The sequence below is a fragment of the Mirounga angustirostris genome, unplaced genomic scaffold (assembly GCF_029215605.1).
Source record: "Mirounga angustirostris isolate CCGP_5_RB_7025 unplaced genomic scaffold, mMirAng1.0.hap1 SCAF_1, whole genome shotgun sequence".
NCBI classification, from domain to species: domain Eukaryota; kingdom Metazoa; phylum Chordata; class Mammalia; order Carnivora; family Phocidae; genus Mirounga; species Mirounga angustirostris.
The window spans coordinates 126,101,650-126,125,119 of NW_026991709.1; the positions used below are offsets into that span (position 1 = coordinate 126,101,650).

The 23,470-nt window shown below is 46.4% G+C and overlaps 1 protein-coding gene across 32 annotated transcripts in view; it reads right to left on the bottom strand.

Moving 5' to 3' along the window:
* Nucleotides 1–13,694: 13,694 nt before the first annotated feature.
* The window catches only part of TMEM108 (transmembrane protein 108), a 695,879-nt gene continuing 686,103 nt past the window's right edge, over nucleotides 13,695–23,470 (bottom strand). For all 32 annotated transcript variants that reach the window (XM_064587603.1, XM_064587584.1, XM_064587573.1 and 29 more), the window contains 2 exons: nucleotides 19,380–19,534; nucleotides 13,695–14,046 (listed from right to left, as the gene is read on the bottom strand). In XM_064587603.1, coding sequence (XP_064443673.1) covers nucleotides 13,924–14,046; nucleotides 19,380–19,534 — 278 coding nt within the window. In that variant the 3' untranslated portion in view covers nucleotides 13,695–13,923. The remainder of the gene's footprint in view (nucleotides 14,047–19,379; nucleotides 19,535–23,470) is intronic.

Genomic DNA, 23,470 nt, shown 5'->3' on the forward strand with positions numbered 1-23,470 from the left:
AAATAATGAGTTGGTTCCCCAGCAGACTCCAAGGCAACTAATAAGTGGGATTTTTTTTGTATTATACTGAACTCACTGATTTAACATATTTGATGTGTTTCAATCCATAGCAGTTAGTATTCTTTTTTTTTTTAGCAGTTAATATTCTTATTGATACGTAGCCATCTTTGATTAGTGGGAGCTTATTCAAATTGCTCCTAAGTCTTTTGACATGACTCTAGAAGTTTTTTATAGCTCCCTTGGTTTTGGTATAATGAGATGTTTCAGATTCATCTCTTACACTTACTGCTCCCAAACCTTGATTCAGCCATTTCTCTAACTAAGGAGCCTCAGTTCTTCTAATGAAGATGGTAGTTAGTGACCAAAATCTGAGGCTAAAAATGCTCATTGCCACTGGGTTGGCAATTGTTTCTAGTTCTTTTCATTGGATGGAACTAGGAAATGGGTATACATTTATTTTAGGATCACATACACCATGATTTTATACTGATAATTCCAATTCAAATTCAGGACTAGAGAATTGTCACTAAATTTAATCTGCCTTACAAGTGTATCTCCTTTTACCAATACTAAAAGTCTCAATTCTCAATGACACAAATATAATTACTCTTTGGCTTTATCCCACAGTACACACACACACACACACACACACACCAGTGTTAGAATAATATGAACAATGCCACCAACAATATGATTACTGAAAATGACTTAAGATTCTTTTTTCAGTACCCTTTTGCATCCCACTAGAGATGTACAAATGACTGTGGTTTAAAAGTCACTTTTATAATTCTGTAAAATACTTCCATGGTTCCAAAGTCATCTCCATGTAATAAGATAAATTGAAAGAATTCTAGTGTCTATTCCTTTCCCTTCTACCCTATTCCCTCCCTTCTCCTGTAAGTGATCATTTAAAAACATTTGTGGTTGGTTTTTCCAGTTACAAGTGAATATGTATGCATACCTTCCTCTTTCTCAGATAAATGGTAGGATGAAATACACACTCTCTCCATGTTGCTTTTCAGCTCAACACTATATCCTAGAGATCATCACTCCATAATACTTACAGAGCCCTTCCTCTTTCTTTTTGTGGATGTAGCATTGCTTATTCAGCTAGCCCCTATTGCTAGGTATTTGTGTTTTTTCCAGTCTTTTGGCATTATGGATATGATTGAAATGAACAGCCTTGTGCATACTTCTTGTTTGCATTTTTGCCAGTGTGTCATCAGGAGAGATTCCTAGAGGTGGGATTGCTGGATTAAATTACATGTACATAAATGCATATACAGTTTGTCTAGATATTGCCAAGTTCTTCTCTGTAGACACTGTAACATGTTTTTCCCCATCAGCACTGTGGAATTGGCTGTTTCCCTAGCACTTCACCAACAAAACAGATTGATGCACTTTAGGAGTTTTGCCAATCTGATAAGTGAAAATGGTATCTCAGGTAGGTTTTTGTTTTGTTTTGTTCATATTTCTCTTCTTAGGAGTGAAGTTGCATATCTTTTTATGGAGGTAAGAGCCACTTTCATTTATTTTTATTTTTTATTTTTTTAAAGATTTTATTTATGTCAATTCCTAGTTTATATCTCCAGCCTACCTAACAGTAAGCACGTTGTCGGCTTTTATTTTAAAACTGCAAATTCTAAATGCTGTTTATAGAGTAGGGACATTAACCCTTTGCATTCAGATTTGCAAATACTTCTGTTTAGTTTGTCATTTATCTGTTAGTTTTGCTTATGGTGTTATTTTGTAACACAAAATTTAAAAATTTTTGGTAATCAAATTTATCGATATTTCGTTTATTGCTTTTAGATTTTGAATTATATCAAGGAAAACTTCTTTCACACCCAGATTATAAAGGAATTCAGTCATGCATTCTACTTGTATGGTTTCCTTTTTCACACTTACATCTAGGATACATTTGGAATTGATTTAGGGTACAGTGAAGAAGGATGGATCCAGTTTTATTTTCCTTATGACTATCCAGTTACCTGAATACCATTTATTAAAAAGTCCGTCCTTTCCTCCATTGATTTCAAATGCTGCATTTATCAATACTAAGTTTCTGTATGGAGCAGGGCTTATTTTTGAATTTTATATTTTGTTCCCTTGCTCTTTCCATCTTTTATGCACCAACATGAAACTGCTTTCCGAGTGAGACTCTAGTATGTTGCAATGTCTGGGTGTCCCTCCTTGCCCTCCTCTTTCAGTTCTTCTTTTCAGCTATTCTTGCCTTTTTGTTTTTACAAATGAAAATTTGTAATAAACCCTTCTAGTTCTAAAAAAAATCCCTATGATATTTTAAAAATTAGGATTGCCTTAAATTTATAAATTAGGGAGAACTGACATTTTTCTTGAGTCTATATTCAAGCACATGGTATTTCTTTACATTTGTCCTTTCAGGAGAATTTTATTATTGTTTCATATAAAATTTTGGACATTTCTTGTTAAGTTTATTTAGAGGTATTTTATTTTTTGCTATCATAAATGAGATGGTAGCCACTTATATATTAAATTAATATATGTATATATGTGTGTGTATATATATATATATTTAGCATAGGTCTTTAATGTTATTTTATAACCTGCTACTTTACTAAATTATCTTATTGTCTGTTGTAGTTTTCACATGGATCCTTTTGGGCTTTCCAGAAAGACCAACATTTTCCCTTTTTCTCTCCGATCTTTATACCTCCAATTGCTTTCTCTTGTCTGGCATTAATGACTGCCTCTGACCAATGGTTTTTTTTTTATTTTTTTAAAGATTAAAAAAAAAATATTTATTTGACAGAGAGAGGGCGAGAGAGCACAAGTAGGCAGGGCGGCAGGCAGAAGGAGAGGGAGAAACAGGCTTCCTCCTGAGCAGGGAGCCCGATGCGGGGCTCCATCCCAGGACCCTGGGCTGACACTTAACCGACTAAGCCACCCAGGCGCCCCCTGCCTCTGACCAATGTTACATCACAGTAGAGATAGAGGGCATTCTTATTTTGTTCTTAATTTCTACGGGAAGTCCTCTAGTACTTCTTCCTTAGCTATTTCATCATGTCAAGAAAGTCTCCAAACATCCTTATTATCCAGGTAAGAAATCAAGATGTAGCAAGATCAGCAAAGACCTTGCTGGGTCCGAGTGTGACCTACAGACTCTCTGGCTTCAGAATCCTCAGTCTTTGTAGCACATTCCCTATTTTTCATTACCAGGACTCCCCTGTCCTCTACTCTTCAACATGGCCCTCATATTTTAAGAGATCTTAAGAGACTAAAGAGTGTCCCCCAGTGAGAGCACTTACTCTCTCCCCTGTCTTCTGTGGCAGATATATTCTACTGTGTTTCTGCATGGATATACTCTACTTAGCAAAGCAAGACCCTCCCTACCCCCACCCAGGAAATCAAAAACTACCCTTCTTAGAAAGCAATTTGGTGACCACCTATATTACTCCACCAAGACCCTTGGGAGCAGCTTCATGCCTCCTTCTCTTCCCTGCTCCATCAAAAGATTTCTTCCAATCTCATATGTCACTCTCCCTGAGAGGAATTCTCCTGAATACATTTTTTTTTCTCTGTATAGTTACATTTGAAATGATACTTTAGTGTCCCTTATAACTTGGCTAACAAAGTAACTACCTTACTGACCTGCTCTGGCCAAACAAAGTGCATGTACAGTATTAAGAAATAGATGGGGATGGGGCACCTGGGTGGCTCAGTTAGTTAAACGTCTGCCTTCGGCTCAGGTCATGATCCCAGGACCCTGGGATCGAGCCCTGCATCGGGCTCCCAGTTCAGCAGGGAGCCTGTTTCTCCCTCTCCCTCTGCCCCCACTCGTGCTTTCTCTCTTCCTCACTCTCTCTCAAATAAATAAATAAAATCTTAAAAAAAAAAAAAAGAAATAGATGGGGTGGTTTATCTTGGGTAAATGTATTCAGGCTGTTGCAGATAAATAGCTCATGGTTCTTTCTCTCTCCCCCTTTCAGGGACACCAGGTTGTGAATCAAGAACAATGGTCCTGTTGCCTTCTTCTTATTCAGGGTTGGTGGGGGGTTGGGGCTGGAGTGGGAGGGGGGTGGGCGGTTAGTTCTTGTTTGTTTCTTTCTTGCTTTTTTTTTTTTAGAAAGCTGCTAGGACTACAGGTTCTGTGGGGAGAGAGCTGGCCCTCACCTGGATTGCCTGAGTTTCCAGCAGTTTCCCCAAATAGGCTGATCCCCAGAGTCTGAGCTCTCTCTCTGCAAGGGACAGAAAGAGGAACTGTGAACAGCAGGAAAGATATTCAAATCAGGTCCATTTTAAATTCTAATTCTCTTGCCTTTCAATAATTTTGATTTCCCTTTCCTCCAGCTAACAACCTCTGCTGTCTGAGATGTAAGCTGCTGTTTTCTCCCATGGAGACAAATAATTGCAGTGGAACCGAAGCCTCCAGGTTCCCCTTTCTCTCCCAGACAGCATCTGTCTGGCCTTGGCCTTGGTTTACTCCTTCTCCTTGTGCATTGAGACTCCACGTCCCTCCTCTGTCCCCACTTTCCCTTTATCTGCAGCTCCAAGGCAAGGAGGCTGCCTAATTCCAAGCTTGCAGTTTGGCATATTTGAAGATGAAAGGGCCTGATGTTGCCGCTGGAGCTTACTATGAGCACCATTCACTTGGCAAGAAAGGGCAGGAGCATTTGGCAAAGCAGGAGAGGGAAAGAACCACTTTCTATCCGAGCACAGGGCAGGGACTGTGCCCTCCTTGGCTTCCATGGCCACCTGGGAGTTTTCCTGTCTGTTTTTACTGCTTAGCAGAAGTGTCTGAGAGTTTCTAACACAACAGAGGAGTGAGGAGAGAGAGGTTTGGAAGTGAAAAGGAACTTCATATACAGTACCCCTAGCCAGGATTGGCTACATGATTGTGGGTCCTGGTGCAAAATGAAAACGTGGAGCTCCTTGTTCAAAAGGCAGGGGGAAAGGTGCCTCAAAAGATGGTAAAATATAAGTAAGTAAGTAAATAAATAAATAAATAAATGTGGTAAAATATGAAGCTTTATGGTTTTTTTCTTGATTTGTCATGGTAATTTTTGCTATTTAATCTTGCACATCCTCAGACACAAGGATACTCAACGAGGCAAAAGGAAACTCTCCTAGGCACCCCCCCCCCCACCGGGGGCCCTGCCCCACCATTTGGGGCACTGTGTGGCCCACCAACTGCTGGGTGACCCTTCCTGCCAGCGACAGCACTGACGCGCCTTGTCCTGGTGAGTTGGGGGGAGGCGAGGAGTGAAGCCGGGCATCTCCCTTTCCCACAGACTGGCCACTCCAACCCATGGAGGATAGGTAATCCTAAGAGTACTGAACCCCAGTGCCACTCTGGAGGTACCTGGATCAAGGGTGGACAAAAGGCTTGCCCTTCTGTTCTAGTCGCTTGACAAGTGCACTGTGGTGCTTCCAGCCCTGGATCCATGCCCCACCCAGAGAAGCAAACCTGACCCTCCCTGGGTCTGTGACCAGGCCCTTGCTGGAGGTGGGGGTGGGTGGGTGGAGGTGAAGAGGGGCTTGGGGTTCCTGGGGTCGTGGGCCTGGGCAGCTGAGAGCTTTGGCTTTCTGGAGCCCAGAAACTCTTAGCATGGCATGGCTGCCTCTGAAGCCCGTCTGAGGGGAAGGCAGCACTTTCTGAAATAAATGAATTGCTGGTAGTCTGTTCTCCAAGTCTAGGTTAGAGGCCCTGGTGGGGGTGCCCCTCCTGCACTTCTATGGGGACTGGGCTGGTGGGTGGGTCTAGGGCTCCATGACAAAGCACCCTGGAATGCAGTGGGGCCCCCATTCCCCAGTGGGAAAGGCTTTGTTTCTGAGTAGCCAGAAGTTGGGCCTGTCGTTTGGGGGCAGATGGGGCTTGGGAGGGAGCTGTCATCTTGTGGCTGTTGGGTGAAGAGGATTCTGTTAGGGGTGGAGAGAGGAAGAAAGGGTCCAGCCAAGGCCCTGAAGGGGGGCTGTGGCCTCCAGAGGCAAGTCCCTTGGCCAGAGACCTTGCCCCTAGAGGACTGGCACTCTGACTCAGGATGGCCTGCTGCATGTGCACAGTACTTCACAGTTCTTATGCCCCCCCCTTTTTTTAGAGAGAGAGAGCGAGCATGTGTGAGCAGGGGTGGGGGTAAAGGGAGAGGGAGAGGGAGAATCTTAAACAGGTTCCACGCCCAGCATGGAGCCCAATGTGGGGCTTGATCTCACAACCCTGAGATCATGACCTGAGCCAAAATCAAGAGTCAGACGCTTAACCAACTGAACCACCCAGGCGCCCTTCTCTAATGCTCTTTTTTCACATCTTATTTCATTTCATGCTCACAATGACCCTGGGAGGTGCTCATCCATTTTATAGATGGGGAAAGGGAGACACAGAGCAGAGGACTGGCTGGTCCAAGTAAGTGGCAGAACCAGGATTTGAAGCGGGATCCTGCTCACTGAGGAGTATCAATCGTGTACACGGTTTTAAGCATCTGCAATGCCATGAGTGAAGAAAGTCTTTCTAAGCCTTGTAGACTAAGGCCAGGGTTATGGGCTGTGACCTGTCAGCAATGAGGAGCCCAGAAAGGTGTTGGGCAGGGACATCACGTAGTCAGATCCCACATGTCCAAAAGATCATGCTGCTGACTGGGAGAACAGGCATCACTTAAAGCTTTATGGTGAAGCTGGGAGGGGTGGATGGTGTGGGTCAGTTTTGTCACTACAGCAAAGGAAAATTAATGTGCATTTCTCAAATCTGTAGAATTTTCTTTGGTTCTTGGTGGAACAGAGCTTAATATGGCTGGAAGGCGAGGCTGTGTGATACAGAAATACATTTTACAGGTCGGTCTAACTGTATCTTCAAGTCCCTGTTTTTAAGCAAAAGCAGAAGAAGAGAACTCTGTATTAGTGTGAAGGATCTCACTTAGGGTCAGCGAAGAGGAAAAGACGCTCATCTGGGATTCTGACCATCAGCGGCAGGTCTGAATGTCCTGCTGCCCAGTCTTGGCTCCGACAGCAGTGGGGCCGTGGCTGCTGCCACGGTGAGGTTTTTGAATCTGTAGTCTGCCAGCAAGCAGGAACCATGCCACTTAGCTAACCACGGATTTGCTAGAGTAGCTGTGCCATTATACTCATTTTATGGATAAGGACACTGAGGCTTAGAGAAGTTGGCCAATCCCCCGGGGCTAGCTGGAGCCAGACCACGTCAGTATCTGTTGAATATGGACTAAGTTTTCTGTCTATACTTTTTGACTTAGAAATTGGGGTGCCTGACTTCTCGTGAAAACTCTGCGTGGCATTTGAATGCAAGCAATTGTCCTGCAGATGCTGAAATACTGGAATACCTAGGGATGGTCTTCTGGTTTCTAGGACACAAATATTTGGAATCAGGACTGCTGGGGAGAGTCCAGGAGGGATGGCCGTCTTAGATTTGCAGCTTTAAGCCCCAGGCTGCTCTAAAATGGCTCTCCCTCCCAGCCCAGATGGATGTAAGCAGAACAACTGCTCCAGAGGAAAACCAAGAAGACAGTGTTGTACATCACACGTCCTGAGCTGACAGCTGGGTACTGACGGACAGGGAAGGAGAAGCACTCTAGGATGAAATGGGAGGCGGTAGGGGAAATGGGGGAACCTCTGAGTGTGCCTGCATTGCAACGCCCAGCCACAAACAAATGGAAGTTGGTGACCTCTGCTTGGGGAGTGCATGCTGGGCCCTAGGGTGCAAGGGGTCCAAGCTCGCAGTTCCTGGCGGAGTTGGGAGGCTGATGTGGCTCTGAGGGATCCCAAGGTCAGCATTTGTCGGGTGGAGGTGGGGGAGGGAAGGGAGAGGAGAAGCCAGCCACCCGCAGAGACCTGATGAGTTGTGCGATGCTGGCTAGAGTCGCGGTGGGAGAAGCTGCAGGCCAGACATGACACATGAGCTCAGCGCTCTGCAGAAATCACCCTGGAGAGCACATCCTGACCAAGCAAGGGAGAAAGATGAAACCTCTGTGTCCTGCCCTGTCCAATAAGACAACACTGGCCACATGTGGCTAACGAAATACATTACAATACAATACAATACAATACAATACAATAAAAATTCAATTCCTCAGTCTTACTAGCCACGTTTCATGTGCTCGATAGTCGTATGTGGCTGGTGGCTACCAGATAGGACAGTGTGGATATAGGACATTTCAATCACTGCAGAAAGTTCTATTTCAGTGTAAACTATTTCACTAATATTTTAAATATTGATTATCTGTTGAAATAACATTTAAAATACACTGAGTTAAATAAGATATGCTAATATGAACTTCACCTGATTCTTTTTACTTTTTTACTGTGGGTAATAGAAACTTGTCAATTACTTGTCAATTGCGTACCCACTGGGCGCCATCCCTACATAGACTCTGGGTGCTCGGATGAGACCACCCATGGCTCATATTTCTATTGGACAGTACTGCGGCAGATGGATATAGGACCACACCTCCATTTATCCTTGGTTTTGGTGCCACATCCATTTGATGATGGCTGTAAAAACCCTTTCTTTTCTTTTTTTTTTTTAGATGAAGTGTTCCATGATTCATTGTCTGTGCATAACACCCAGTGCTCCATGCAGAACGTGCCCTCCTCAATACCCACCACCAGGCTAACCCATCCTCCCACCCCCCTCCCCTCTAGAACCCCATTTGTTTTTCAGAGTCCACCGTCTCTCATGGTGTAAAAACCCTTTCTTAACACAAAGGTTACAGAGCAAGCTCAAGGTAATGGGACAAATGCAAGCCCTGGAACTGGAAAAATTCAGGCTGAAAGCTCAGCTTCCCTGCAGGCCGCATGATCTTAGGCAAATTACATAATTCCTTTGTGCCTCCGTTTTCTCATCTGAAAAATGTGATCAGTGAATGAGCACCTGCATAGCATTGCTTTGAACATAGGAGATAGTGCGTGTGCAGGGATTATTGTGGGCCTGGCCCGTAGTCTACGTCAGTGAATGGTAGCTGTCGTTATTGTTTTCATCGTTATTAGAATTTTTTAGCATGAAAGGATGAGAGGTTATAGTTAGTTTCTTTGGTCTCAGACCATTCACTCCCCTGCCCCTGCCTCAGCATTCTTGCTCTCTGATAATGACCCCTCGGGCGGATGTCGGCATCCTCTCCTGGCCCTATGCAAAGCCCGTGGGCATGGTCCAGGCACTCACCTGCTGGCAGCTGCTGGCCCAGGAGGCCCTGAGGGCACCCCATCTTTCCGAGCGTGTGGCCTTGCTCTCTAGGTGCATCCGCAGTTGTGACTCTAGCTCCTGGCTGACGTTCTCGAGGGCATGGATCTTGGCCATGTATTCCACCAGGCAAGCCCCCAGGTCTTCAACGGTACTGAGGTTCTTCTCCAGACCCGGAGCTGGTGCTGTGGCCAGACCTGAGCTCCACAGGCCCTGCAAGAAAACACTGCTGATGCCCAGGGCCCGGCGTGTCACTCGTGTGCCCAGGCCACTTGCATACCCACTGGGCGCCATCCCTACATAGACTCTGGGTGCTCGGATGAGACCACCCATGGCATTGGTCCTGGAGGCTGTGGGGCTATCCAGGGAGGATGATGACCATGTTCCCCCGAAGGATGCCCTATGCCTCTGGAGGGGCATGCTGGGGCTGGCCCCGGTGGGCATGTCCACCACCACCCGCCTTGTGCTCATCTTCCCTTCTGCCTCTGCTCTGCCTAGTGGGTTTACAGAGCCTAGTGGCTTTTGGTTTCCAGCCCCAGTGTCTGTGTGGTCCGGTTGTGGGCCTCTCTGGAAGCTCCCCTATCCCCAGGGTTGCTTTGTCTGCTGTTTTCCATGAGCTTCCACCATTCACTGAGCTGAAAGAGAAATGGGCCCTGCCCAGGGCTGAGTGCAGAAAGGCACTCATGCATTCTCTGCAAAGTCATGTGTCTGACCTCCCAGATGTTTCCACTGGTGGTGGGGGAGGCTGGATCAGTGCAGGCTGTGGAGGTGGCTCATCTGGGTCTGTGTAGTTCACTACCTAAGAGAGGGCAATGCAGGCATTAAGCAGCCCCATTTCACAGATGAATGAACTGAGGCTCAGAGACCAGATTACAAGTGTAGTGAGTGGCTGAGCCAGAACTGAATCCAGGTGTTCCAGGGCCAATTTCAGAGCTTTCTACATCCTTGTGTGTGCTGTGTATGTGAATGTGTGAATGTGCATGCATGTCCACACAGATGACAGACGCTGGAAACGGGTGTGAACCGCCCATGGTGGGAGGTAGCCCCATGAACTCAAGAGAAACAAATGAAGCCTGTTGCTTCCCTCACCCTCCCTCAGTCCTGGCAGCTTCAGGTCCTTCTGTGGCATTTTTCTTACCTCGAACACTGCTGTTATCAGCTGCTTGACCTTGGCCATGTTGCTCCACTTCTCTGGACCTTACTTTCCATGCACTGGTCTAAGCTTTCTCTAAAGCACTAGACAAGGGAACCTGGGCAAATTCAGGTCCCACACATGCTGGGCACCTATTATGCTGTAGCTGTTCTGTACACTTCTGTTTCTCCATTTGCCAGAAAACTAATAAATAAGAACAAAGCAAGGGTTTCCCAGTAAGCTCTTTAAGGGTGTTTCAAATTAGGATTTAATGACACCCCTTGGGTTTTAATTCCTACTGTCAGCATCTACTAAGGCATGTTGTTATGGTCACATCTTGAATACTTTTCCAAGTCTAGAAAAGATCTTCTGAGATAACAAAATGGACCAAAAACCCACTGCACTTAAGCTGTATACCAGAGAAACCAAGTAGCCAAAACCCAGAGCTGGATATTTATCCCAAATCCTGCAACATGGGAACATACCTCAAGTGAAAGAAGGGGAAGGGGGTCAACTTCTAGTATGTACTGAATCCATCCTAGTGTTGTATATGGTTTCCATACTTTATTTCATTGAATTCTCAATTCAACCTGAGGAAGTAGATAGAAGGTTGACATGTACTACTACTCGGGCTGTGCACTGCACAACCTCAGAAATATCATCACATGTCAGATGATGGGTTATTAACTCCTTATGTGATGAGGACCCTGAAAGCTCCAATGACTCGTCCAAGGTCCCCTGTCCAGAAAGTAGCAAAGCTGGGATGAGAAGGCCTCTTCTGACTCCTAGTCCAGCGACTTATCTAGGAACCCCTCTGTCTCCCAACACTTAGAGAACTAGGGTACTATTCAAAGTTACACAAGCAGAGTTCAAAACTACGATTACCTACTGGAATATTCTATGTGCTCTTCCTTGCTGATTAAGACACCACAACTTTTGGGGGCACCTGGGTGGCTCAGTCGGTTAAGCGTCTGCCTTCAGCTTGGGTCATGGTCCCAGGGTCCTGGGATCAAGCCCCGCAGAGGGCTCCCTGCTCCGTGGGGAGCCTGCTTCTCCCTCTCCCACTCCCCCTGCTTGTGTTCCCTCTCTCGCTGTGTCTCTCTCTGTCAAATAAATAAATAAAATCTTAAAAAAAAAAAAAAAAAGACACCACAACCTTTTTTTCCCCTTCTACTTTGTCTATTTGAGATGACATAGAAGATACTTCATAAATATCATTGTTGGTTATATGATTAACAGATTAAGGAACCAACTTGATCAAGTAAAAGCTGGCAGTGTCCCTTATTTATTTAGACGTCCACCTCTGGTACACCCTGTAGGGCCCATGGCACCCAGCAGACTGTTATAATAACATCCTCCTAACACTGGATCTCGAGGAGCTGTAGGAATTCCAAGGTGTATCATCCGAGGCTAAATGAAGGGTTCAAGATACTGATTAAGTGTTTTGCACAGGGGTCATGCTTACGAACTGTTATTCTCTACAGAATGATAATTCTCAGTGGCCAGGTAAACTGCAGCTTTCTCTGACCCAAAGATATGTATAGCCAAACCCCCATCCCTGGGCGAGGAAGAGGAGAGAGAAGGGATATCCCTTACATGACACCAATGTTTCCAAAGACCTAAAGAGAGATGACTCTCTTTTGGAGAAATCACAAACATGTTCTAAAGGATTTGTATAATCAAGTGACGAATTGCTAATCTTGTTAGCTCATTACACTCATAAAACCCAACCTATTGTTAAAATAGATTAAAAAATATAGATGAACATTAAGCAGTGTCGGTCCTTAAGGAAGACTTAAAAGTTATTTTAAAATGAAAAGAATGCAAAATGTGTTAGCAACTTAATCCTCTGGCTAACAAAATAAGTTTATTTATATATACATGGTAGTTGAATTCTGTGGATAAGGAAAAATAAGTCATACATCCACATATATATATATAACATATGTATCTTTGATTACATATGTTATATATAATTTTACTTTACAAACAGATTTCTTTATATACGCACACACATTGCTATAGTAAATGCAATAGCTGACAGAAATATAAGGTTAAAAGGTCAGACAGCAGCTCGCTGGCAAATGAATCTCAGAGCAACATTTAACCTGCTTCCTCATGGGTTGAAGTGTCTTGAAAGAGAGACAACCACCAAACTCATGTTAAGTAGATCCATACAACACTGAGAACACACATTTTTGAAGGCCATCTTCTTTTAAAAGGAAACGTAGGAAGAAAGGAAAAAGTTATGATAAAAAGACCACAGTAACAACACAAACATATGAATCAACATTCAAGTCAACTCCCAATCTGACTATAAGTACATCTATATTCAAAATATACTATCAAACTAATTTTCTTTTAGAGAAAGAGTCAAAGCAGTTCTCTTCTCTCCCCACCACTATCTACTAGGAGAAAAGGTAAGAAGCAGCCATCTGTGGAAGCCCCTGGTGCGTCTTTGCGGGTCTGACCTCTCCTGAGTGTGGGCTGGGGGAGGTGGCTGGCCCACCACCGGTGAAGGCGGCCGTGCAGGGGAGACTGGGAAAGGAGCGCTGGGTGGCAAGCCCACCTGCGGACCCACGAGCAGGTCTACAGCGCCAAGGAGGGATGTAATGATGTCTTCTCCCAAGCGATCCACTTTGGCAATGTTGTTTTTGTAAGATTGCAGGAGGGTTTAGAAAAGTACAGCTCCACGCTTCAAGGCCTTTTACATAAGCATGTTCCTCAAGGGGCACAATGCGATGCTTTTTGAGAAAACAAAGCTAAACCCCAATAAACATTTGATCCTTGAAGAAGGGCAAGCATTCCCAAGCTCCAGGGTTAGGATCCACATCTAAACCATCTCCAGAGAAAGGCACGAGTTTGAAAGCAGATGTGGGTGTTGGAGAGGATGCAGGAATGTGCTTAAGCGGGGGCCTTTTTTGTCCATCAGGGCAAGGCAGTCCTGTTGTTTAGCACAGTGGAAGCTCTCTGTCATGTGATGTTGGGGGATGTGGCCTTGGGGTGCCTGACATCCTCCACAGACTCTTGAGGGCGGCGTGCTCTTGCCTGCTGTCCTGAACTCATGGAATTAGCCTTGACAGCCAGTGGTGCCACTGTGAGGGGGCAGGATACTCATCCACTGGAGTGATGAGATGTTCCCTTTTCCTGCCCTGTGCGCAAGTCTGCTGCTTCTCCCTAGGAGGCCCAGTTGCCTTCACTGGTGTGCATAAGGAGGGGGAGGCATTGGGGTCCCACTGAATCAAGAAGAGCTGGAACTTTAAGAAGCACTCAAAGGGCCATGCTCTTGACCATTTTAACATTTCACTTCCATAGGTCTGTCTCTTCCTTCACCTGCCTGGGGCTGTTGGGACCCCCAAATGCTCAAGGACAGTTATTAAGAGAAGTAATCAATGCAACTGCTTTGCTTAGAAATACCTTTATTTTTATAAAGCCACAGATCATTCGGTAAAGTTTTTTTTTTTTTTTAAACCACACTTATAAAAAAGATGTTGACAATTCTTAGGAAAAAAAAGCTGAAAATGTTTCTTATTAAGTCAGGGTTACACAAAGATTATATTTATAATATATATTTGTGTATTTATAATTTAGAGACGAAAGGTAGGGAACAGCAAAGCGAGGGCTGCTGTGGTTAGATCTCCGATACTTGATCACTTCCCACAAACAGTGTTTCTTGGCAGAAGGGGTTGACGAGGACCATCCCAGTGTCTCTGTAGTCGCCGTTGGCTGGGGATCGGGGCTCCGAAAGCTGGTCCTGGGAGGAGAGAGGGAGGAGATAGTATGTACTCGGAGGGTTCAGGTGGTGGCCATTCATAAAGAAATACACATGAGGACATCCATTTCCACATGGGATTGGCTCCATAAACATTTTCATCACCCTCACTGCCAATGCTGAGGTGCAGAGCCCTCTCTGCTCTTCTTTCAGATTTTTATAGCAGCTTCTGGAAAAGATTTCCTGCTCCCTGAATGACTCCCAGCTCAGGTTGCCAGAGACGGCATTGCTCTCCGGGTAGAAGTCTGAGAGGGCTTGCCATGCGCGACACACAGCGCAGGGCTCACTGCGCTCGTGGGCAAAACTGGGTCTGTGTGGGCCCCAGACTCTCCTTCCTGCCTCTTTCTCACAGATCTCTGGGAGACCTGGCGGCTTTTCCTGCCTGCACTTTCACACCCTACACTTCTCACCTCTTTCCTCTCCTACCACCTACCTGTCTGAGCCTTCAGGGGCTCATTCCTCCTCCTTCTGAGTCCTCCCAGAGCTTGGTCAGAATTATTGCCCCATTTCTTGTAGCACTAGATGTGCTGACGTGAACAGATGTGAATCTCTACGTGACAGTAGGTGGTAAGTGAAAAATTCAGTCTGTATACACAGCCTCAGAAATGAACAAGCCTAGAGATAGGCAATTCACTGATTAGGTCGTCTGAACGGTTTTGGCCTCAAGTAACAAGGACTGCAAACATTTGTGGTCCATTAAACATCTGTACTCAGACTCAGGCCCAGGTATTACTTGAGGAAGAAAAAAAAAAAAAAGTCATAGCTTGTTCCAATTCTAAAAAAAAAACTTGATGTCTCAGAACCTATACGCTACCAAAGACTCAGTAATATGCCAAGGTTGAACTGTTTTAAGCCAGACTTGCTTAGTTGTCTTCACTTGAAGAAGATACAGTTAATTCTCTGAAGTTTATTTTAAGCAAAACATGTATAATTTTTGAGGAGTACATATTGCCTTATGGATAATAAGGAGAGAAAGGAAGAAAGGCCATTTGTTGGTGAAATGTCTTTTCAGAAGATTTTCTTCAATGTCTGGAATTGATTGAGTGTCCATCTGAGAGTTAGACAGGGGGTCAGCCCTCTGAGTAAGGAAAACAGGGCATCCCCTTTCTCCACTGGGCTTTGGGTTGAGCTGTGGAGGGAAATTTTGGAGGCTGAGCTCTGGCATGTCATTTTATAGTTCTTACAAAGCAAGTGTTCACCAAGGGTGAATGAACCATGTGGACACTTCCTGCAGTGTAAAAGAGAAAGTTACTCAGAAAATGACAGACAAGAAAAAAGAAAAAAAGAAGAGGAGGAGGAAGGGAAGGAAGGTGGGGGGAAAGGTATGGAAAAATTTCCAGGCATGTTTTGGGCATCACAATTTTGCCTGTACAGCCTGGATTTGTGTTTTGCTGCTTTCATCAACCCAGAAGGGGAGCAGGGCACCAGAGAAACTTGCTTAGGCAAAGCACTTGGCAGCCACCAGAGTTGGCAGCTACAGGGCAGGCGGTGAGTGCAGCCCCAGGCTGTGGAGTGCAGGGCAGACGCCCTGGGACCGCATGACCACGCTATGGGTGGTCTGTAGGGCCTGCGTGTGCCCAGAGAGTTGGAACAAATTGTAACATTACTCTAAATAAAGCAGAATGAGGGCAGCAGACCTGCTGGGAGGGAAATAGTGATAAAACTCATTCTGAAGCCAAACTGACCTTCCTGCTGCTGGTTCTCCTGTAACCTCCTGACCTGGGATGGTGACTGCAGGGGGCAGCTCTACCAGAACCTCTGGCTTCTGTCCGATGGCAGCCCCAGTGCTTTGGGCTGGAATGACTAACTGGGATGCTGCATAAGCAGAGCCTTTTCTATAGTAAGCTCACAGACACTGTCCTTTGGCTTTGGTTTTTATTTACCAGTTTGCAAAGACAGTATGAGAAATTTAGAGTTCAGAGATTCACAAGCCACACTCAAAGCGTGGCCAGCCCCTTTGCCAACTTACTCATTTTTTTCACTCACTAGAATAGTTCTCAGGAACACTTTTTAAAACATTTTTATCTTTTTTTCGAGATTTTTAAATTTATTTATCTGACAGAGAGAGAGACAGAGGGAGAGGGAACACAAGCAGGGGGAGTGGGAGAGGGAGAAGCAGGCTTCCCGCTGAGCAGGGAGCCCGATGCGGGGCTCGATCCCAGGACCCTGAGATCATGACCCAAGCCAAAGGCAGAAGCTTAACGACTGAGCTACCCAGGCGCCCCAGAACATTTTTATTTTTTATTGAAGTGTAGTTGACATACAATATTATATTGGTTTCAGGTGTACAACATAGTCATTTGACAATTATGTACATTATGAAATGCTCACCACAGTAAGCGTAGTTGCTAATTTTGCTATGCAAGATTTATACTGGCCATACTAAAGGTCAATGCTTTCATGAAGCCTGTTGCTCTTTCAGTTCAACATTTTTATTGAGCATCCACTGTGTGTTAGGCTTTGGGCTGGGTGATGGGTCAACTGTGAATAAAACTTATGGTTCATTCATGTGATAAACATTTAGCAAGTACATACCATGTTCTGGGCACTGTTCTAGGTGCTAGGGATAGAGCAGTGAGCAGAACAAACTTCTGCCCTCAGGCAGCTTATATTCTAGTAGGAGAGACAGAGAAAGGGCCAGTCAACAGAGAATGATACAATAGCAGGTGGTGAGAAGTGCTCTGAAGGAAAATAAAGCAGAAAAGAGGATAGAAAACCATGGGGTGGAGGGTGGGCTTCTACTCTATATAGAGAAGTCAGGGAAAGCTTTCCTGAAGAGGCAGCACTGGAACAGAGACCCGAAAGAAGTGAAGGATGGAACCAGGGAAAGAGCATCTTACATAGGTGCGAGAACAATCTTGTGTTGTTGGAAGGACTGTGTTGAGGAAGAGCCAAAGGCCGGTGTGGCTCAAGTGTGTAGTCAATGGAAGGTCTGGCAGGAGGTGGCCAGGGAGGTGGGCAGGGGCCAGCCTATGAAGGGTCTGGTAAGACGAATCCGGATTTTATTCAAAGTGTGAAGAGGAGCCACTTGACGGCTGGGAGCCATGGCAGACATGAAGCCCTTTCTTGAGAAGATCATCTGGGTACTGTGTGGAGGACACACTACCAGAGGCAAGACGGTAGCAGAGACCTTGTTTTCAGAAGTTACTGCAGCAATCCATGATTTGAGGGAGGCACTAGTGCAGGTGGTGAAAAATGCTCCTATGTAGGAAGAACCAAGAGGATCTACTGATAGACTGGATGTGGAGTGTGAGAGGAAAAGGTGGCTGGCAGTGCCATCCACGTAATGAGAAACACCAGGGAACTTCTGGGTATTTGGGCGGGGAGGGGAAGTCAACAGTTCAATCTTGGGCATATTGAATTTGAGATGCCCACTAGACATGCATGGCAGTAGCTGGGTACATGAGTTGGGATGCAGGGGAAATGTCAAGGCCAGGGATGGAAATTGCAAGTCAATGGTGCAGAGATAGTATTTAAAGTCATGAAACTAAGGAGAGAGAGAAGAGAAGCAGTGGGAAGACTGAGCCCGGGCACTGCAGTGATTAGAGGCTGGCAAAAGAACGGGAAGTCAGTGATGGAGACTGAGAAGGAGCTGCTGAAAGGTGGGGGGAGCCAGGACCGGATGGGGTGAAGACAGAGAAACTTTCTGAGGAGGAAATGACTGATGGTGCTGATGCTGCTGATAGATCGAATAAGAGATATGCTTAGAACCAACCTCTGGGTTTCACAATGTGGAAGCAACTGGGTATTCTAGCTGGGGAGTGAAATATTAAACTAATACCAGGCCAGCAGCTATATCCTTACAACTCTGGTAAGTGCCATGATGGAAAAGCATAAAGCATAAGGAGCTGAGACCATATGATAGGAGAGCAGAACCCAGCCTGGCAGGTCAGGGAAGGCCTCTCTGAGGAAGTGACAGACTGGGCCTGAATGATGGGTGAAGGAGTGCTGGGCAGGGACAGAAGACATTCCAGCAGAAGGAACAGTCCTGCACAGCCCTAGAATGGGATGTAACTTGGGTGTCATAAAGATATGAAAAGAAATCCAGTGTGGCTGGAGCTCAGCAGATGAGACGGAGAGTGGCACGACATGAGTGTGGACAGTTGGGCCAGGCCCACCTCACAGGCCCTGCAGAAGACTGTGAACTTAAGAGCATCAGGAAGCTACTGAAGGGTTCTGAGTCTGGGAGTGACGTGATCACATTTATGTTTATAAAAGCCCACCCTGGCTGCAGTGGGGGATGGATCCGCAGGGGAAGAAGGGACTTTCTCCAGAAGAACTCTTCTCAGCTCTCACTGCTTTTACTCATATGTCTGCCATCTTTCTTCTGGGCCATCTCGATTACATTCCAGCTAGCCTACTTATTTTGAATCTGTCTTCCTGCCTGTCCTTCCATCCATTCATTCATGCATTAAACCACCCTTCCTCTCCTTCCTATCCATTCACTAATCACATACAGAGTACCTTCACCAGGCCATCAGCACAATCTTTCTAAAACTAGGTCACACAAAGCTCAAAACTTTCAATGACCCTCCGCTGCCCAAGACTGAAGTATAAACTCCATTCAAGCCCACTCAGGCCCACTCCTAATCAATCTCCCTTTCCTGCTGTGCCCTGGCCTCTGCCTCACCTTCTGTGTGAGAGTGGAGGGAACACCCGGTCTCCTACCGGCCTAGCTCTCTCACTGGCCAGATGGGTGTTTTGGGCAACACTTCCTGACCCAACGTATTCTGTTCTCCCATGATATGCTGTGTGCAGCCCACATTCCCACCTTTATTCAGGTTACCTCCTTTGCTGGAATACCTGTTAAAATCCATTTATCCTTCCTAACCCCCACTGCGAAGGCTTTCTTCTCGGTTTCTACAGCTCTCTGCAACTCTTCTTGTATCTCCCCTAGTTTGTTTGCTTTTGAATGATGCTTGGGGCTCATACCTCAACCACATCTTGGAATCTGGGCCCCCTGAGAGCAAGCTCTCACCTTCATAATCCCCAGAGACTGCCTGCCACAAAATGGGTTCTCAACGAATACTTACTGAATTGTTTCCAGCAACCCGGGGTCCCAAGAATGGTGCTTCCCGAACTTAACTTGCACAGAAAGCACCTGGGAATTCTTGCTAAAATACAGATTGATTCAGTAGGGCTGGGGTGCGGCCTGTAGTTTCCTGGGCACTGCTGCTACTGGTCTGTGGACCATCCTTTGAGGAGCAAGACACTAAGAAGCAAGCAGATGCTCCACGGCTTACTCTGGAGCCCGTGCTATTCCCTGTGGTGGGGCCGGACCTTCCAGGGGCACCCCTTGGTTTGGGGCTCATTACCTCAGAGGTTTCAAGGGACTGGATCTCCCTTGGTAACTCCACAGCATGCTTGTTGAAGTAGTCCATGGTGATGGCATTGTTCCAGTAGCTCAGGTTGTTCTCGGGGTTGGCCGTCTTTTTCTTCCTCCTCAGACAGCACACTGTCAGCAAGACAGCTGTAGAGAGAGTCCAAGTCAGAGAGGGGAGGGAGACAAGCAAGGAGCCAGCATTGCTGAGTGACAGATGCAAGTTTCCAGGTAGGTCTGTGATGGTCATATATTCACCCACTTACCCCATTTGTTAATTTGTTTGTTGGTTCAACAATTATCTACATACATCAAATGCCAACTTTGGGCCAGGTTCCAGGAGAGAGAGAGAGTGAAAAAAAGACAAGGCTGTCTTGTGTCATAAACATCCCTCTGAGTTTGTGTATGGAGGGGCACAGAGGGGGTCACATGATCTATAATAAATAAAATGAATATAAGGTAAATTCAGATAGCAATAATTGTTCAAAGAAAATAAAATAGGGTGAAGTGAGAGAGACAATGGAGAGGAGTTGGGGAGAGAATGCTTTAGGGTGATCATGAAAGGCTTTCCTGAGGTGACCTTAATGTGCGACCCTGTCTGTCCAATCTCTGAGACTTACTCTGAGGGCTCCAGGGAGGGAATGAGTATATTTGGATGTTGCTAACGAACCAGGTGTGGGAACACAGGGGCTTCGGCTTGCCAAGAGGGAAGGCTTCTGAGATTGGGGAGGTAAGGTGGCCTGTCCAGGCTCACAGAGTGCAGTGGGTGATCCTTTGACAAGGATGACAGTTGCCTTCTTGGGGAGAAGCCAGTAAATGAAGATTGGGCATCTCCCTGCCAGGCTTACCATCACCACAGCCTGTGGGGCGGCTGAAACTCCAGGCCAGGGGTGGGCAGGGCTGCACTCAACATCTTGGAGGTGCCAACCATCTGTGCTGGGGGGAGGGGACCCCAGATCCAGCAGTTCAGAGGCCAGCACCGTGATGGCAATGACTACCAGGGGGCAGCAGAGTGCCAGCTCTGCCCACAGCAGCCTGAGGATTTGGCCAGCATTGGGGGGTGGGGGTGGGGGGGCTTGAACATGCCACGGTGTGGGGTATTTGCCGAAGCTGTCACCCATATAGGCTGAGACCTCAGGCCCACCCCTTCAGTCCCTGTGGGATGACACAGGAATTCTGTAGTTCTCTTCTCAGCTGCTGGCCTTGCTGGCACCTCAACCTGAAAAGGCTTCCAGGCAAAGGCAAGAGATTGGGCAAGTTTCTACTGATCCAATCTGCTTTGAAAGGCTTCTAATTTGCTCATTACTTTTCTAGGTACCCTTAAAAAAGTTTTAAAGATAGAAAGGACATTTCTGAATGTTTGAGCTAAAAGAAATTTTAGACTGGCTGGTATAGACTTTAAAATTTTGAAAAATTTCCAAACTCAAGTTCTCCTTTTTTCTTCATTCCCTTCCTTCCAAAGAAGGAGGTGATTGAAGGATGAATGGGGGTGAGGAGGGGGAGATGCAGAACTCAGCCTGAAAATCTGCTAATTTAGGGCATCTCCTTATTTTACAGATGAGATGACTGGTCCAAAGCATCCAGCTGACTTGCCATAGGTCACAGGTCCGTGAATGGCTGGGCTGGGGCAAGACTCCCCCCTTTCTGGCATCTTTATTCTTCATTGTCACTACCCTTCCATCCTGCTCCTGGAGCTGGGGTGCTGAAATGGCCTGGGGGGATTCAAACTCGTGAAACAGAGGCCATAATGCTGCTAGCCTGCACTGACAAGCTGCAGAGTCTGGGTCCTCTGACCCCCAGCCCAGTGCCCCCTCAAGCCCACACTGCCCCTGGCTCCAGAGCCTGGGCCTGTTTGGGACATGGGACCAGGACCCTGCCTTGTGGGAAGGGCTGGCCCTGTTGCAGGATGGTCTGGGGGTTGGAACAGGGAACTCTGTTCCTAGCTTTCTCCCCTCGAATATTGTTAGTGCTCCAGGCCTGAATGTTTCTCTCCGGGAATTCCCAGTACCTCTCAAGTGCCCTTTCATTTACAATAGAAGCTTGCCTGGCCGTAGAAAGAGCTTGGGCGTGGAGTCCAAAAGGCCTTGGTTCAAGTCTGACTCTGCTGCGCGTTACATTAGGTAAGTCATTTCATCGCACTTGACTACTATGGACTCACAGGGCTGTCATGAGAGCTAGAGATCATGAATGCAAAATGCTGAGCACACTGCCTGATGCACAGTCAGTGCTTATTTAATGAGAGTTTTCTTCTTGTTCTTTCAGTACCCTCCACAAGAGAAAGAAAAACTGGGCTACATGACTACTGAGTGGCTCAAGGCCAAGGGACCACCTGTGATTTAGAACTTTCATTATTTTGGTGGCCTGACCTTACATCCAAGAAAAAGTACGATTCAGACTTATGGAGTCTCAATATATGCCCAGCGCTGACGTAGGCACTTTCGGTCTGATTTAACCCACAAAATAGCTGTCTGAGGAATGTACTGTTACTCTTCTTCTTTGCAGAAGAGGCAAATGAAGCTCAGGGAAGTTAACAAAATTGATCTTGATCACTCAGGTAATTAATGGAACTTGACCTGGGTCTTTGTGACCCTCAGGGTGATGCTTGTTGTCTTATATTGCCCTGAACCCTGCAGGGAACACATCTGAGGCATGGGGAAGCACTTTGTAAATGACACAACTCTGTGCAAACACAAGCCCATGCTGTCATCTGCCTCTTTTTTTTTTTTTTAAGAGAGAGGGAAGGAGAAAGAGTGAGCAGGGAGGGGGAGAGGGAGGAGAGAGAGAATCCCAAGTGGGCAGCATGCTCAGTGCAGAGCCCAATGCAGGGCTTGATCTCATGACCCCAAGATCGTGACCTGAGCTGAAATCAAGGGTCAGATGCTTAACCGACTGAGCCACCCAGGTGCCCCTGGCATCTGCCTCTTGAAGGCCCTGAGCTAACACAGTGGATACTAGTCCTGTTTTTATAGGTGAGAAGACATTGGACCAATGGTTAAGTAACGTGCCCACGCCCCACAAGTGGCCAGCAAGAGAGAGGCTGTGACACATTTGATTCCACGAGCCAAGCCTTTCTGTCATACCAGGCCTCTTCTCCAGTGATTTATGCAGGTTTAATGTTAAAAAAAAAAGTTAGAAGACAGGTAGTTGTAACATATTTCAGTTTGACTCCTTGATTTTGAAAATGAGAAAACTGAAATCCTGGAAGGGAGGATTGGTCCAGTGGTGCCAGCCTGAGGGACCAGCCCAGCCTGTGGACAATCACTTCCCTACTTTGGGGTTGGGAAAGGAGGCTCAGGGAGGCCTCAGGATATGGAAGGAGGCCAGGTTGGACATGAGGCTATAGGCCTGGAGAAACCAGGTTTGGGGGCTATCTGGCTCCCCATCCTGGTGGGTGGGACTAGAAGGCTCCCAGCAGGGGGTGCTGGTTGGGAAGCACAGAGAAGAGCTGTGAGAGCATGGTACTCTGGTGCAGCTGAGGTGACAGTCCCTGGACAACCCTGCCTGGCTCTGAGCCTACTCCCCATCCTCGTTGCTTCAGTTAGTTCATAAGCCCCAAGGAGACATACTCCCTTCCACACTCTTGGTCACACTTCCTTCTCATTCCAATTTATTCTACTCCTTCATGGAAAGAGTAACTCTGACCCATGTTTTCTTATGTAATAACTACAAAGTCATTTTGGGCCTGTAAGAGACATATATCTAATGGCATTAACTGCATGTCTGGAAGGAAGCCAGAATGCTCTGGGGCGCAGTGCGCATGGACCCTCACATATCTGGGGGCAGAAAGAGGTGCTACTCTGCTTCACCAGGCTCAACTTAGATTGGTGATGAAAAACATCTGCAGCTGGCCTGGTTACTGTTCTCACCATCCATAAAGGCTTTCATCTTTTTCAGGGAGGCAGGGTGAAGACATTCTTGAGAATGGATGTGGTATATGCAGGAGAGGCCAGGAAGCTTGGCAGAGCCACAAAACTGACCTCCTGATGAAAGCCCAATGCACTGACAGGGGTGGGCGAGGACCAATTCCGTGCCGGGGTGGGCGAGGACCAATTCCGTGCCAGGCGCAGGGGTTCTAACAGGAGGTGG